This window comes from Elephas maximus, chromosome 12, assembly GCF_024166365.1.
Source record: "Elephas maximus indicus isolate mEleMax1 chromosome 12, mEleMax1 primary haplotype, whole genome shotgun sequence".
Classification (NCBI taxonomy): domain Eukaryota; kingdom Metazoa; phylum Chordata; class Mammalia; order Proboscidea; family Elephantidae; genus Elephas; species Elephas maximus.
The window spans coordinates 65,276,870-65,293,756 of NC_064830.1; the positions used below are offsets into that span (position 1 = coordinate 65,276,870).

The 16,887-nt window shown below is 45.0% G+C and overlaps 1 protein-coding gene across 2 annotated transcripts in view; it reads left to right on the forward strand.

The window, feature by feature from the left end:
- The first annotated feature begins 14,843 nt into the window (after positions 1-14,843).
- The window catches only part of RBFOX1 (RNA binding fox-1 homolog 1), a 440,434-nt gene continuing 438,390 nt past the window's right edge, over positions 14,844-16,887 (forward strand). For both annotated transcript variants that reach the window (XM_049903714.1, XM_049903715.1), the window contains exon 1: positions 14,844-14,897. In XM_049903714.1, the coding sequence (XP_049759671.1) occupies positions 14,850-14,897 (48 nt within the window). In that variant the 5' untranslated portion in view covers positions 14,844-14,849. The remainder of the gene's footprint in view (positions 14,898-16,887) is intronic.

The following is a 16,887-nucleotide window of genomic DNA, read 5'->3' on the forward strand; positions in this document are numbered from 1 at the left end:
AGAGAAGGAAGCAGGGTGGAGAAGTCTGAAATCGGGAGATTCTGTTCTTCAGAGCCTATGGTGGTAGAGTAGTCGAATGTCGTATTCAGAGATGTGATGCTCACCAGTCCTTCTAGAATTGTGTTTCTAGGATGAGAACCACTTCTTCTACCCACCCTTCCTTGTACTTCCACAGTCTCCGTGTATACTAAACTCACACACGCCTCCTGAGAGTGGATAGATTTGGGGAACATGATGAAGGGCTGAGTTTCATGTGTGGGTCCTTGTGATGGAGCCCACAGACAAGAAATATAAAAACCTGAGCTAGGAGACCAAAGGAGCTGATGAGAATATAAAGTGCCTGGGATTTGGAATTGCAACCCGGGGACTAAAACCCAAAACCAAACCTATTGCCGTTGAGTTGATTCCAACTTACAGCAATGCTATAGGACAGAATAGCGCTGGCCCATAGGGTTTCCAATGAGCGGCTGGTGGATTCAAATTGCTAACCTTCTGGCTAGCAGCTGAATGCTAACCACTGCACTATCAGGGCTCCAATTTGGGGATTAGGACTTGAAAGTCTAGGGAATTCAACAAGGTGAGATACTGAGAACTGGGAAGGTTTCCCACCCAATAGCAACGTAACCTTCTACTTTTCGCAGACTTAGTTTCGTTTTGAGTCTTTTACATCCTTCATAGCTCACCACCAAAAATCGCTGGCCTTTGGAAGTGTGCCAATAATACCAGTGACCAAGAATCCCTGGGCTGCCTCTTGCCTTTGGGCCTGGACAGGACCTAGGAGAGGATGAGGCCAAAAGGGGTTATTTCCAAGCTTGAAATGTTAGAAGCGAAGTCACTTCTCCGCAGAGATGCTTGAGGGTGACCAATGCTGCGTAAAGATAAATACTGGTAAGCAATTAGGGGGTCAAAGGACCCTGCAGCCAAGCTTATTACAGAGGAAAAGTAGAACCTTCTACAGGCTTTGTTTGCCTTCAGGTTTTCTCGAATTCCATCCAGAAAGCTGAAACACAGCGAGAGAGTGGGGTGTGGAGGCTTCCCAAAGCAGACCTCCCCACCCACTCGTTCATTAGGAGAGATCACCACTGAGCTGTTTCTGTCTCTGCCGCCTACCATACCTTGTCCCACGCACTTACATTCTGTCCTGTGCGCTGGAAGCAGACTCCCACCTTCTCAAGAGTCAAATGTTGCACCCTCCCTTAGTATCACTGCTTGGAACCCATTGTTTTAGGAAAGCTCCTGTGGGAACTTAAGTTATTTGCTTACTCTGGATATATTTAATCTGGGGTTCTTCCAGGTGAGTCTTGACTCTCTCCTGGCAGGTGACAGTTGGCTTCTCTGATAGAACATTGTGTCTCCTTACTTGTCACTGTTGTCAGGGGTGGGGTACGATAGGAGGGTGTTGGCAGAGGAGAGAGGAGGCAGGGCCTGTTCTTTTGAAGAGCTTAGGGTGGGCTGTGGATGGGGGTGGGATTTACTCTTCCTATAAGCATTAAAGGCTAGAAAGCTAGGAAAGTTCCATGCTGTAAAATTAGGTAGCCTGGGTCAGTGAGGTAGACTCCCGGAAGAGGAGAGATTGCAGCTGAGCTGATACAACGTTTCAGGGAAGGGCTTGCTAGGTTTCTCTATTGGAAACAATGGCGAATAAGATGGTGATGATGATAAAGACGATGATGATTTTATGAACAGTGTCTCTACTGCTACAGGTGTAGCATGCTGATGGAAAGAATGCTTCCTGGCTTTGTTGTTCAGCAGACCTGAGTAAAACCACTTCTCCCATCCTTGATTAGTAGAACACAATGTACACTTCTTATAGACTCAGTTTTCTCTTCTGCAAATTGGAGCCATAAAAACCTACCTTACAGGGCTTTGTGAAGGTCAGAAAAATGTATCTGTAGACACTCAAAAGCATGCCGTCTGTCATTAATGCTGTTGTTTTTTAGGCTATTACAACTCTTACGTTCACCATGCTAGCCAGAAGCGATTGTCTTATGTATTTCCCTAGCCGGTTTCCAAAACGTAGTCAGGGACTTGACCTGACGTTTTGTGAGATACAGCTGGTGAAGAATTTAGTTGACAAAGACTAATGTGTGGGTTTGTAGTCATTCGATTTATTAGTAAGGTTAAATACATTGTTGTGTACTCAGGGCAGAAAGGTGTTGTCTACACATTTTTGTATAATGCCATGTCATTTGAGAACACATTTGGAAGGGGAAAAAAACTGCATTTGAGGTTAACCATCCCACAAATGTATGAACTTTGTTAGTCTTGTTGGTGTGATTTTTAGCAAAAAAGCTAGAATGTCATCATTTGGCCAGGGGCTGAAATGAGGAATAATTCATAATAATAGTGGCTAGCATGTATTGATAGGAACCTTGGTGCCACAGTGGTTAAGATCTCTGACTGGTAACTGAAAGGTGAGCAGTTTGAACCCACCAGCTGCTCCCTGGGAGAAAGATGTGGCAGTCTGCTCCCGTAAAGATTATATAGCCTTGGAAACCCTACGGGGCTGTTCTACTCTGTCCTATAAGGTTGCTATGAGTCAGAATCGACTCGATGGCAAAGAGTTAACATGTAGTACATGGTTACTAGATAACAGGAACCAAGCCCAGGACTTACACGTATTGCCTTAAAAAAAAAAAAAAAAAACCCAGTGCCATCAAGCCTTATGTCATATTTGATAACATAATTAGGAAGGCAAAATTACCATCATACCTATGAGGGGGAAGGAAACTGAGATTTTCAGAGCTTATAGCTCAATAGAAATTTAACAGCTGGGGAGAACCAAGACTTCAAACCCAAATAGGGAGACTCCAAAGATACACTCCCAAACATACAGTGCACTGCATGCCCTCATATGAGTCAGAAAGAATCCCAAGTACCCCATCACAACTCTTGATTTCCAGGAGGTCTGGAATGAGCAGGGCTACAACCACTGATCGCCACCCATCTGTCAGTGCGTCACACTGCAGTGGCTTTTGCATCGCTATGGTTGATGCTGGAAGCTATGCCACCAGTATTTCAAATACAGCAGTTACCCATGGTGGACAGGTTCCAGTGGAGCTTCCAAACTAAGACTAGGAAGAAAGTCCTGGCTATCTACTTCTGATAATTAGCCAATAAAATCCCACGGATCCCAACAGAAATATTGTTCAACACAACGTGGGAAGATGAACCCCCTAGGTTGGAAGGTACTCAAAATATACAGTGATCACAACCATGGACTTGCACATACCAACGATCGTGAAGATGGTGTAGAACTGGGCAACCTATCATCATGTTGTGCGTGGGTCGCCATGAATTGGAGCCAATTTGATGGCAACTAACAACAACACAACCAGTGTGTCATTGAGGAAGGTGAGTAGACTCTGACGGTCCCACAAATTCAAATGACCTTTGTTAAGCCCCTCCTGTGTGAAAGGTCTGCTACTCCCTTGGTTCAGGAGCTCAGAAGTAGAAACGGTCTTTGGTTTGTTTTTCTCAAGGAGCCTGTGGGGATGAAAAGAATAGTAATTCAGGCAAATGAGTATAACTGTTATTTCCAAGCCTCCCCTCTATGTTGTTGTTGTTAGTTGCTGCTGGTGACCCCATGTGTTACAGAGTAGAACTACTCTGTAAGGTTTTCTTGGCTGTAATCTTTATGGAAGGAGCCCCAACGGTGCCATAGTTAAGCACTCAGCTGCTAACTGAAAACTTGGCCATTTGAACCGACCCAGAGGCTCTATGGGAGAAAGACCTGGTGATCTGCTTCCATAAAGATTACGGTCTAGGAAGCCCTATGTGACAGTTCTACTCTGTCACGTGGGGCTGCTGTGAGTCAAAATCAACTTAATGGCACCCCAAAACAACAGCAATCTTTATAGAAACAGATCACCAGGCCTTCTGTCTTAGTCATCTAGTGCTGCTTAACAGAAATGCCACCAGAGGATGGCTTTAACAAAGAGAAATTTATTCTCTCACAGTATAGTAGGCTAAGAGTCCGAATTCAGGGTGCCAGCTCCAGGAGAAGCCTTTCTCTCTCCCTCAGCTCTGGGGAAAGGTCCTTGTCATCAATCTTCCCTGGTTGAGGAGCTTCTTAGCACAGGAACCCTGGGTCCAAAGATGTGCTATACTCCTGGCTCTTGTTTCTTGGTAGTATGAGGTCTCCATGTCTCTCTGCTTGCTTCTCTCTTTTATATTTCAAAAGAGATTGGCTTAAAATACAACGTAATCTTGTAGATTCCTTCCTCATTAACATAACTGCCACTAATCCCATCTCATTAACATCATAGAGATAGGATTTACAACACATAGGAAAATCGCATCAGATGGCAAAATGGTGGACAATAACGCAATGATGGGAATCAGGGACTAGTCAAGTTGACAGATATTTTGGAGGGACACAATTCAGTCCACAGCACCTTGCTTCTGCGGTGCTGCCGGGTGGGTTCTTGCACCACCCAGGTTTCCTGTCCCTACAACAGCTGGATTCTTTGGGTGCCGGGCATTGTGCTAAGAAGCACTTTACATTCATTATCTCAGTGGTTCCCAAATGCTGATCCATAGACTCGTCTGATTTCATAATGACATTTTCAACAGACTGCAGCTAAATGAGAAAATTAAGGGCAATTTAGTGAAAATTTTAATAGACTTAAATTTAATCAATTTGAAAGGCTGTCCTTTATTTTGAGATTATGTCCTTCTTGTTTTTTGACATTTTGGTATAAAATGCCCTTTCCTTTATGAGGTGATGATGATAGCAGATGGTATGTGTGTATGCATGTGTGTAAATGTACTCAATTGGCAGAAACTTTAAAAGCTGTTAATTTCATACAATCCCTCCATTGTTTTTAAGAATTTATTTAAATAGTTCATGACTTTAATAATTCACAAATTAGGGGGAACAAGCCTGAGAACAATTACAATTCTCTCTATTGTTAGCCCCATTTTACAGATGAAGAAACAGAGTCAGAGTGGTTAACTCACATGACCATGTTCACATATCTTGCAATCACCAGATCTGGAATTTAAACCCAGATAGCATATTTCTGTAGAGCTGGAACACCATCATGGGCATACTGCATCTTTTGCAGTAATGGTTTCCTAACCTACCTCTGGTGGTACAGTGGTTAAGTGCTCAGCTACTAACTGAAAGGTTGATGATTCAAACACACCCAGCAGCATCATGGGAGAAGGACCTGGTGATCTGCTACCATAAAATTTATAGCATATGCAACCCTATGGGGCACTTTTACTCTGTTACATGGGGTCGCTATGACCAGCACCTAACAACAATAGCGGCCTACCCCTGGCCAGGCAGGCAAGCCAAGCAGATGTTTTCCAAGTCCTGGGACTCTGTGAGGAGTCCCTGAGTGGTGCAAATTATTAAGCATTCAGCTACCAACCAAAAGGTTGGTGGTTTGAACCCACCCAGAGGCACTTTGGAAGAGAGGCCTGGTAATCTACTTCTAAAAGGTCACAGCCACTGAAAACCCTATGGAGCAGTTCTACTCTACACACATGGGTTGCCGTGAACCAGGATCGACTCGACTGCGACTGATTTCTTTCTTTTTTTAGTATAGGGCCTCTGTGAGCCTTTCTTTGGGGTACAGGCTAGAGTGCACAGCTTTGGGAGGTTCCTCATGTTGCCTGGGAGACCCACAGGCCTGGTGTGGGAACCCCTGGCTTTGCCCCTGCAGGAATGCAGGAGGCAAGAAGACCCTTGCATGCAGCCCCTCCCTGTGCTTACGGCCCTCATGTCTCACACATTCAGCCGGTGTACGTGTTTGCAGAGGTGGATGCTGATGTCCAGCTGGCTAGCATACAGCAGGCCTACATGGCGGGGAAAGACTTGCTCAGAGCCTGGACATTAGTTCTTCCAAAGCAGCCCTTCTATAGGGTTCATAACCAGTGGCCAGTGAGTCACTGCAGAAGGAGAGATATGGCTAAAGGGGAGAAGAGAGAATTTTTGTGCCTCTTGAGCTCCCTCTAGTTAGGCCCACGGGGAAGGGGAAAGTGGGTTTGGCCATGGCTGCAGGTACAAAAATTACCTTATTCTCTATTCCTTGTTGGCCTATAGGGACAGATCAGCCAATAGGTGAGATACTACAGGCTTACTTGTGCTCTTTACTAATCTATAATGTACAATTTCACCTGGTTTTTGCAAGCACCATTGACATTGTGATAACCTTGTGAAATTGTTCACTACAAATTAGTAAGTAAACACAATTAAGCCCATGCATACTGTCTTAGTCATCTAGTGCTGCCATAACAGAAACACCACAAGTGGATGGCTTTAACAAAGAGAAATTTACTTTCTCACAGTCTCATAGGTTACAAGTCCAAATTCAGGGCGTCAGCTCCAGGGGACAGCCTTCTCTCTCTCTTGGCTCTGGGGCAAGATCCTTGTCCTCAATCTTCCTCTGGTGAAGGAGCTTCTCAGGCGCAGGGACCCTGTGTCCAAAGGACACGCCCTGCTCCCAGTGTTGCTTTCTTGGTGGTATGAGGTCCCAACTCTGTTTCCTTTTATCTCTAAAAAGATAAAAGGTGGAGCAGGCCACACCCCAGGGAAACTCCCTTTACTTTGGATCAGGAATGTGACCTGGGTAAGGGTGGCATTACAATCCCACCCTAATCCTCTTTAACATAAAATTACAAGCACAAAATATAGGACAACCACACAATACTGGGAATCATGGCCTAACCAAGTTGACACACATAGTTTGGGGGGGACATAATTCAATCCATGAAAGGTACCTTGCTCACTGGTTAATCATCCCCTTTTGGTCTGTGTCCTGGGTTAGGTGCTAAGACAAAGCATAGAAAGATTACCCTGCCCTGTGAGGGGCCTAGGTGGCACAAGCTGTTTGTGATCGGCTGCTATCCTAAAGGTTGGTGGTTCAAATGAGGGCCTAGTGATCTACTTCCTTAAAGATTACAGCCAAAAATACCCTACATGCCAGTTCTGCTCTGTAACACATGGGGTCGCTGTGAGTCAGAATTGACTCAAGGGCAACAGGTTTTTTTTTTTTTAATGAAGTGAATGTTGGACAAAAAGACTTACTTGGGTTTGTGAAGCACTGGTGGCACAGTGAGTTGTTAAGAGTTTGGCTGCTAACCAGAAGGTCAGCAGTTCGAATCCACTAGTTGTTCCTTGGAAACCCTGTGGGGCAGTTCTACTCTGTCCTACGTGGTTGGCTAGGAGTCAGAATTGACTCAGTGGCAATGGGCTTGGGGTTTGAAAACCAATTCTGTCCCTTATTTTCTATGGAAACATTAGCACGTTTCCTCTTGGGCAGCCTCAGCAGATGAGAAAGTGGCGGGCCAAGGACCCTGGTGCTCTTGCTTCCATTTCTGAGCAGGTAAGCGGAAACCTTGTCCCCACAAATTTAGACCCTAAACAGAAATAAAGTTCTGAACTATCAAGGTACCGCCTGCTTCTCTTTTTTGCTTTTGATGTTAAATCCACAAAATAGTCCCACTCAATAGTGGGCTTAAAGCAGATTTTCTCTGACTAGCCAGGAAAATTACCACCATTTATAAAATTTTTATTTTGTCATAAAATATTATAAATAATAAAGATATTATGAGGAACATGTAACCAAGTACTTAATAACAGCAACAATGATAAAAGTAGATGGCGGTGATGATAATAATAATTATTATTATAGAATTGCTTCATGTTATTACAAAAGTAATGGACAGCCCTTGCCCCGTCCCCTGCCCCTGCATCTGTCAGTTTATTGCATTATGGTGCCATGTGTTGCTGTGATGCTGGAAGCTCTGCCACCAGGATTTCAAATACCAGCAAGGTCACCCATGGGGGACAAGTTTCAGCTGAGCTTCCAGACTAAGACAGACTAGGAAGAAGACCTGGCAGTCTTCTCCTGAAAAAATTAGCCAGCAAAAACCTTATGAATAGCAGCGGAACATTGTCTGATACAGTGTGGAAGATGAGCCCCTCAGCTAGGTGGGAAAGAGGTGCCTCCTCAAAGTAGAGGTGACCTTAGTGCCATGGATGGAGGCAAGCTTTCGGGACCTACATTCGCTGATGTGGCATGACTCAAACATGCATTAATAATCGGAATGTGGAATATACAAACTATGAACAACACATTCATGTTGTAAGAATTCAAATACAATATTGTGTAGAGTAAAACTCGTAAGTCCCCCCAGCCTCTTTCCTCTGTCTCATTACATTACCGTAGATGTGAGCTCATTACCATTTTAACTCATATCCTTCCAGACCCTTTTCTATCCATGCCTTACGTGTATGCATGTACATACGTGGGTACGTGCATGCCTATGTATATATGTGCATGTGTGTGTGAATACATATATAAACCAAAAAAAAGTTGTCACTGGGTGGATTCTGACTCACAGCGACCCCATGGGTGTCAGAGTAGAGCTCTGCTCCTTAGGATTTTCAGTGGCTGATGTTTTGAAGGTAGATCGCCAGGCCTTTCTTTTGAAGTGCCTCTGAGTGGATTCAAACCACCAACCTTTCAGTTAGCAGCTGAGCGCTTAACTGTTTACGCCACCCAGGGATTCCTACACACACACACACACACACACACACACAAGTTGTGGGGTTTTTTTTTTTTGCTATCATCTGTTTGATTTGGTGTGGTTGTCACGCATGGAGTCATTATTATGCAATGCTCCAAAACTTCTTAGAGACCTCCCTTAGTGCTCGCTCGTTCTAAGGGAAGACTCACGGAAGTGTCTCGTTCTCCTTAGCAGCCACAGTGTGTGTATTTGCTGTGATTTTTTTTTACTTTTCCCCTATCGCTTCTGATTGCTCTCACAGGCAATGCTGGGATGATACCCCGGTGTATGTATCACTAGGCACATCTCACGTATTTCTGCAGGACACAAATCTAGAATGGGAACCGTTAGGTGGAAAGATAAGCATATTTTCAATTTTTGGTAATAAATGCCAAACCGTCATCTCCAGAATGGTATCCATTTTGACTCTCACCATCTATTTTTGAACCCACCCATTTCTCCACGGCCACATCAATTCTGGATATTACTGGCATGCATTTTATTTAATTAATTAGTTGATTTTATTGATTGATGGATGTCGATCTTGTGAGCAAAAGACGGTAGCAACCTGTTCGTTCTAAAAGCCCATATAATTTTCAAAAGAGCTTTTGCAGCAGGAGCTCCTTGTGGACTGGGTATTACCTGCACTTGTGTTCCCATTCTTGCAAGTGCAGCTTATTTTTAGGCCTGATCCCTCATTGACAACCGACACCCAGGTAAGAATGCTAGAGGAGTTTGAGGGTCCTTTACGCAGACACAGACTCTCATCTTCAGTCTCAATTCTGTCTTTACATGCAAAGCGATTGCCACTGAATGGTCGGAATTGCTTCTGCCTCAGACACAGCCCTTTACTCTGGAAGAGGAATGCTGGGCTCACCTGAGCTCTGCCACGCCTTCAGCCCTCCGATTCCATCCCATGGAAGGCCCATGCTTTGCCTGGAGAGCTGTGTCTAGAAATGGAGCTTCCGCAGCATAGCTCAAATGGACCATCAGGGGCAGAGACCTCGTTCAAGAGGCCCAGGGGGCTTTCCTGGGTGCTGGGCTCAAATTGCCACACAGAGAGCTGAAAACAAACTCAGAATCTTTGTATTCCTTGAATTGGAAGAGAGAGCAAGAAGTCATCTGGTCCAAATGCCTGTTGTATTCATTCATTCACCCATTCTGTATTTTCTAAGCACTTACTATATGTCAGGGTCTGGATACTGCAAATGGTTAATACACTTGGCTGCTAATCGAAGGATGGAGGTGTCTCAGAAGAAAGGCCTGGCTGTCTACTTCTGGAAAAATTTGCCCTTGAAAACCCTACGACACACAGTTCTACGCTTATACACATGGAGTCCCCATGAGTCAGAGTTGACTCGACAGCTACTAATTGGGTGCTGTATGTCAGGCACTGTATTAAACCCTGTACCTCCAGTGGCCAGAGCTACAGCTGAGAGCCTTTCCAGTTTTTAATCAGTAGAGGCGTGAAAGGTCCAACACCTCTCTCAGTAGATGGACTCGTGAGAGCTTTAGGATTAATTAAACCTGGGATGTGGCACTCAGCAAAACTCAGGTGGGAAGGGGCCAGGGTGCGAGGTGACTTTTCTAGAAACTGGAGCTGCTTTTTCAGAGCAAGCACACATTTTATGAAGCGTTTGCTGCAGCCTGCCCTGCCCTTCCTCTACCTTATGTCCCCAGTCCTCAAATGCTGCTGCGTATTTTTTTTTTCCTACAGCACTTATCACCTCCTATTATGCTGAATACCAAACCAACCAACCAACCAACCAACCAACCAACCAACCAACCAACCAACCAACCAACCAACCAACCAACCAACCAACCAACCAACTAACCAAACTCATTGTCATCCAGTCAATTTCAACTCATAGGGACCCTACGGGACAGAGTATAGGAGAGGCTGGTAAATTCCAACTGCCAACCTTTTAGTTAGCAGTCAAGCTCTTAACCACTGCACCACCGGGGCTGCATATTTTATTTATTTCTTACTTTATTGCTTATTTTCTCCCTCCCCTCTAGAACGTAAGCTCTATGGTGTCCATGAACTTGGCTTGCAGTCTCCTCTCCAGATAAACCCCAAGGGACTAGAACGGTGCCTGGAATGCAGTCAACACCAAACAACTATCACTGAAGTGTTCGAACAAATAACTATATCGAAGTGCATGTTACAGAGATTAAAAAAATAAAAATAAAAAATTGTCTAAAAATACTTGCATTCTCACTTTACTGAAGATTGAGCACATGTTGTTCCCAGTTTCAAAATTTGGAAGTGAGAGTAAAATATTGCTAAGTCACCCCTTGACACTTCCACTGAGCCAATCCTAGTATGGATAATTAATTACGCTTACAATAGAAAGTCTCTCATTTTGTCCAACTGGAGTCTCTTGCTTTGAGGTATGACAACTATAGTAGAAAGTATCCTTAGTGAAATGTCTGCTATTTTGACACACTTAAGAAGTTACAATACAGGGTTAGGAAAAAGAAAAAAGAAGGAAAAAAAAAAGAAATCAAGAGTAGTTTCTTTATTGTTTCAAATAGCTGGCAAGTTTAGGGAAAGAAAAAAGTTACAAATACTATTGTGGAAGTCAAATTAAAACTTGAGCGGTAGCCTTCTGCATAAGGAAGTTCCATTTGAAGGTGATCTTGTTTCTTGCTGGTTTTCACATTTTCTTTCAGCTTCCTACAGGGTGTGAGTACCTATTCAATTAAGGGCCCCTGTACCTGAAAGGCAGGCAGGGTGGCCCTCAAACGTGTACGAGGTGTATACATACATACATACGTCCAAGCGCCCGGGGGTTCTTCGCAGAAGAGACAAGATTATGTCTTTCCCCGCTTCTCCCATTTATTGACGTAGAAGCATCATTCAGGAGCCAGTGGCATTGATGTGGCTCTCTCCCAGTCTCTGTTGAGATCAAATTCAAATCCAGCATCCCCAGATGCTGGTCAAAAGGCGAGCGAAGTTTCATCATCCAGGGAGCAGAGGTTGCAGGTATGGTGCAGTTTGACATGGCGTCGCTCGATGCTGTGTTACTGATCCGTGGGCAGTGATATTAGCGAGTGTAAAAACCTTGCCTGCCTGCTTCTTTAAGTGGCTGGCGTGTGTCTAGGGTTTGTACTTGCCTCTGTGCATGAGCGCGTTTGCATGCGCTTGTGTCAGAATGTGTGAGTTGGTCGTCCAGAGAATGGAGCCTGGCTGAGAATCCTTTTGAGATGGAGGTAGAGGGTCTGCATCCCATTGTTTCATTTTGCAGACTTCCAATATGCCTGGGCTGTGAAGAGATAAGTTTAAAGGGAAGCCTGGGCCGTTATTGCAGAATGGGGCTGCAAAAATCCAATCACCATGAAAAGGTTTTAAACTTTGGGGAGAAAACGGGCCGGCAGACCACTATTGGCTCAGTGCAGCTGAGAGCCGTTATTGGTTCCTTACATAATGTATTTGTTTTTTCATTAAACCATTCAGATAAGGTCTTATTAAAGTGCCATGTATTATTTATCATGTTTCTTATGAAAATGAGCTAAAGGGAAAATTCTATCCTCTTCTTGGGGCATTTGCAGGCTTTCCCTGTGCTGGCAAGAAAAGAAGCAAGGGAAGAAACAGAACGGAGGAAAGCATGGCAAACCCTGTCATAGAGCAGATTGCTTGAGGCAAAAGGAAAGGACCGGAAAAGGAGAGGAAGGGGAGGAAAGACCCTTGTATTCTGTATATGCTTTGTTCAGTGGCTTTCTTTTTGATTTTGTGAATTGCAAAAAAAAAAAAAAGCAGGTAGAGACTAAGGAAAGAAAGATGAAAGCAAGAAAGAGAATCATTTTATTTGTAAATCAGAGCTTGTCTGTTAAACAGGATTTCAGAGTCAACGTAGAGCAAGGATTTTTTTACAAACTAACCACTGTCTGCTCCCACAAAAAAAAAAAAAAAAAAAAAAGTAGCAGAGAACAATGCCCAAGGCACTCCTAATCCCCCATGCCAACTTCTACCTGGGGCTAAATGGGCTGTCGTTGTTGTGTGACTTCAAGTCCATTCCGACTCATAGTGACCCCATGTGACAGAGTAGAACTGCCCTGTAGGGTTTCCTAGACTGTCATCTTTACAGGATCCGATTGCCAGGTCTTTTCACCTGCAGAGCTGCTGGGTAAGTTGGAAGTACCAACTCTTTGGTTAGCTACTGTGTCTCTATTCAGTTGACGGGATTCGTGAGCCCCAGTATGGTTGAACAGACTGGTTTGGCAAATGAAAAAGTAAAAAGAAGCAATCTGGTTTAGGCCTAGTATTTGGCATAACGAGGACCTTGTAGTTACTGATAGCTTTTCAAAACAAACAGCAAAAACAACAACCAAAAAATGGAGCTGTGCAATAGTTAATTTCCTTTCCTTCAGAAAGGATTTTGATTAGCCTCAAAGTGAGTTGTCACTTCTGAGCTGATGGTTCAGTTCAGAAGAGGTCTTGTGGCTGAGAGCATCTATGTGAGCCTCACAGAGAATCTGGGGGCGAGCCCCTGGTGGCCAGTCCCCTGGGTCACGTCCTAAATGCTCCTTTGTGAGAATCCCCATCCCCTCTCAAAGTGTGACCATGTCCTGCAGACATTGGCAAGCCTTCAACAAGCATCTTTGCAGGGAAACCCGCAACCCGAAAAGATTCTGTTCAGAGAACTGACCTCTTGCTCGGGAAATAAAAAGAAAATCCAATCACTGAGTCAAAAATCTATATAATAAAAAAAAATATGGCTACTATACAGTGATCATAATCTCACTAGTGCCCAGAATGTGCACTAGTGGGGACCAAGGACAAGTTAGAGTCTTAATATTTTCTTTTGATTTGCAGATCACATCCTATTTGATCGCATAAAGACTAACACAAGCTACTAATGAATAATTATTCCTTCATAAAATACAGGAGAGGGGGAGACCCATCTGCAAGAGCAGAATGCTAATTTGGCCAAAGAGGGCTGGCCAGACAAGAATAAAATAAACCATTTTAATTTGCCCACTGCAGCCCACAGAGTAATCTCTTATCAGACACAAGCCTCCCCCAGCCTGTGCATTCATAATCTGAGAAGAGCTGGGATTAGAAGCCCCCTTGCCTTCCCCAGGAGCTGGCATGTTAGTCCAACAGGCTTGATTTCAACGCCTGCCCAGGCAGTTTGCCCCAGCGGTTAGGATAGGGGTTGGTTTGCTGAGCGCACTGCTGCCTGCCCAGCAGAGGCAGAGAGCCAGCGAAAGCTGCGCCCCAAAAAGCCTCGGGGCTTGTAGCTGCCTTTGCTGCTGGGGCACAGACACCGCCCTCCCTCCAGCGCCCCCAGCCCCAGCTTCCCCCTAATCGGGGCTCCCCAGATCTCAACACCTCCAGCTTCTTAAGAGAGGAAATCCTATTTCTGTGTTTATTCGAGGAGTCAGGCAAACCAACCGCCAGGAAAAGCAAGGAGTCTGGGTCCCAGCTGGGCGAGCACAGGAATTGTCCAGCTCAAGGCTGGATGCTGGCGATGTGGGGCGCTCGCTTGCTTCCTCGCCCGCCCCGCAGAGATTTTTAGCAGACACAATTTGAATTTTGGTGAGTCGTTAAGGAAAAAAAAAGGCAAAGGAGAGGAGGGGGAAAAAAAAAAACACAACCCTGCCCCTGGACCCATTTGACAAATGAGAAGGCAGGCAGCATCAGCACCAAAGGAGTGAGCCTCCTCTGTGAGTCAAAATCTCTCTCCCTCTTTCTCTCTCCTCCCCTTTTCATCTCTCTCTCCCTCTTTCTCTCTCCTCCCCTTTCATCTCTCCCTCTTTCTCTCTCTCCTTTCTCCCTCCTCCTTCTCTCTACCCGCCTCCTACTCAGCATTACAGGAGAGTATCCATCCAAACCTCTCTACCTTCCATCCAAGTTGCCTGTGCTTGGTCCTGTCATCTTCACCGGGTGTGGGGTGGGGGGCACCTTCCACTTTGGGGGCGGTTAAAAAAAAAAAAAAAAGCAGGCCCAACAAACCAGAAAACGATCCAGCAGGGAGGAAAACAAAATAGTTTCCTGGTCCTCTCAAGTGTCTTAGTTTCAGGCAGAACAAGGCTGGGATCTAGCAAACCCAAAGAGAAAGAACGCCAGGGAGGAGGGACACGAGGGGTGCGGGGGGAGGGAGAGAGAGAGAGAAAGAGAGAAGAGACAGAGACAGCCACCCGCGTTTGACTTAGATAATCAGCAAAATTAAAAAGAGGAAAAAAAAAAATTGTAGCGGCCAGGCAGGGAGCAACGTGATTGCATGCGAGCGTCCCCACTTGTGCTCGGCGGGTACCACAGAGACACGATGCAGCACCCTCTGACGGGGGCCACCTGCGTGGCGCTCCCCAACGTGGGCATGTGTCCCCAGCTCTCGTGTGCCTTGACTTTTATGTACTTACAGCAGGTAAGGCGCGCCTCTGCCTCCGTGGCCGCTTCCCGGGGGCTGCACCGACTCGGTACCCTCATCCGTGGGCTGCGCTTTCCTGCCTTGGAGGGGGCTTGGGGAGGGGGGCTATGCGCTGGCACTGGAGGGGTGGATCTGAGCCCTTCGTTCTCTGCGGAGCCCAGAAACCCCCTGCCGAGCTGGTTTTGCATCTCACTGAATACTTTGCATGCCTGCCTCCCAGCCTGGGTACCGGAGTTTGAAATTGAAAACTGTATTTTTTTTTTCTTATTCGCATCCTTCTTCTGTCTGTGCGTCTAGTGGCGATTTGAAAATCAGAACCCTTTGATGCTAAGAGTTTGGAGTCTTTGTGGAGGCATTCGGGTGCCTGTAGTTTTCATTAAGGTGATTTAATGGGGAAGAAAAATCATCTACGTAAGCATGTGTGTGTATGTTAAGTTTTTTTTTTTTTTCGCCTTAAGTTTGCCTGTGTCGTGTTTTGTGCTGTGCTGATTCTTTATGGGATCAGGCTGTTTAGATTTCTGGATGCTGATAGCCCCAAAATCTGCCTCCAAACTCACAGGCAATGCTATGTACGGTGAAGGCAAGAGGTTTAGGATGCTGTCTTTGTTGGCACTGTAGAGGCATTTGTGTCTTCTCTTCACTCCCCGCTTAATTAAGGTCTTACTGAGGGATGTTGTGTTTGTCTGTTTGGCTTTGCACTATCCCTACATTTCAGTCTTCCGCTGTGTCTATTTTTCTCTGGGTGTTTCCCTCAGACCCCCTCTTTCTCTGTCTTCCTCACTTTACTAGAAGGGCTGGCACTGGTACCTGTGCCTGGGCTTGGGAATCCGCGGAGCATTGCCTTTGGGGGGCGGGGGGGGGGGGACAGCTTTCTGCTCTCTGTCAAGGGGTCAGTGGCTGTGCCTGTGAACTGGCAGGGCCAGAGGGTTTGTCATTCCAATGGGAAACCCTCTCCCTTCCCCATCCTGCTCTGCGAAGAGTTTATTGGGATTGTAGGCATTTTATCTGCTTTCCACAGACTCACTTCCAGAGTGCCATTTGTTAACATGTGTGTTTGTATGTTGACACAACTTCCTTCACAAGAGTTGAGAGGTGCCTCCTTCCCTAAAGGCCCTCCATTTCCATCTGGATTATAGGCATAGATGCATTTATAAAATGTCAAGATTGTTTTGAACATTTGGGTAATTTGTTATCAAGTTGGTTGCCTCCAGAAAATATATCTTAGGATTATTTGGTTGCAAGTCTGAGAACAGCCTGTTATTATTATTTTTGGTAATATCTTGAGAACAAATTGGTTTATCCTTTTAAATATCTTTTTTATTCCATTTCTCATTAAGTAAATTGTGCCAGGAAACATTTCCCAAGAGCATACTGGTAACGTATTATATGACTCATCTGCTGCTAGCATTTCTTTGCTGTGTGCGTGTGTGCATGCGTGTGTGTGTATGCGTGCGTGTTTTACACCAGTTACCCACCAGAAGAACATTCTAATGAGTGTTTCTACAGATGCTAAGCCTCGGTCGGATTTAATCAAATTATTAATACGAGTTGATCTTGTGCCTCCTACATCCACTCCTTTTACGTTATTTATTAATCAATTTGAACAGCATTACCTAACAAGCAGAATGCTATAGGTATTCAGTGTTCTGACCAGTTCTTTGTGCGTTGTTCTTTTTTTTAAAAATAAATCAATGCTTCTTCCTCCTAAATTGTTAAATCGGTTTGCTCATTTAGACACAACTTGGGAAAGCAGGCGGTGTCTTTGAGGGAGAGGTTGTTATTTTTGCCATGTGAAGGACAAGTATATAGGATAGGCTCAGGGGCTTTCATCATCCGCCCTGCTGGCTCTTCCAGGAGTGAAAACTCCCCTGCTCTGTGGTGGGAAGGCTCAAAGGAACCATTGGCAGCCATAACAAATATTTAGAAGTGACTAGATCAGCATTGTGGTTCCATATGAAGATGGGTAAAGGGTGGGTTTTGCATTTTG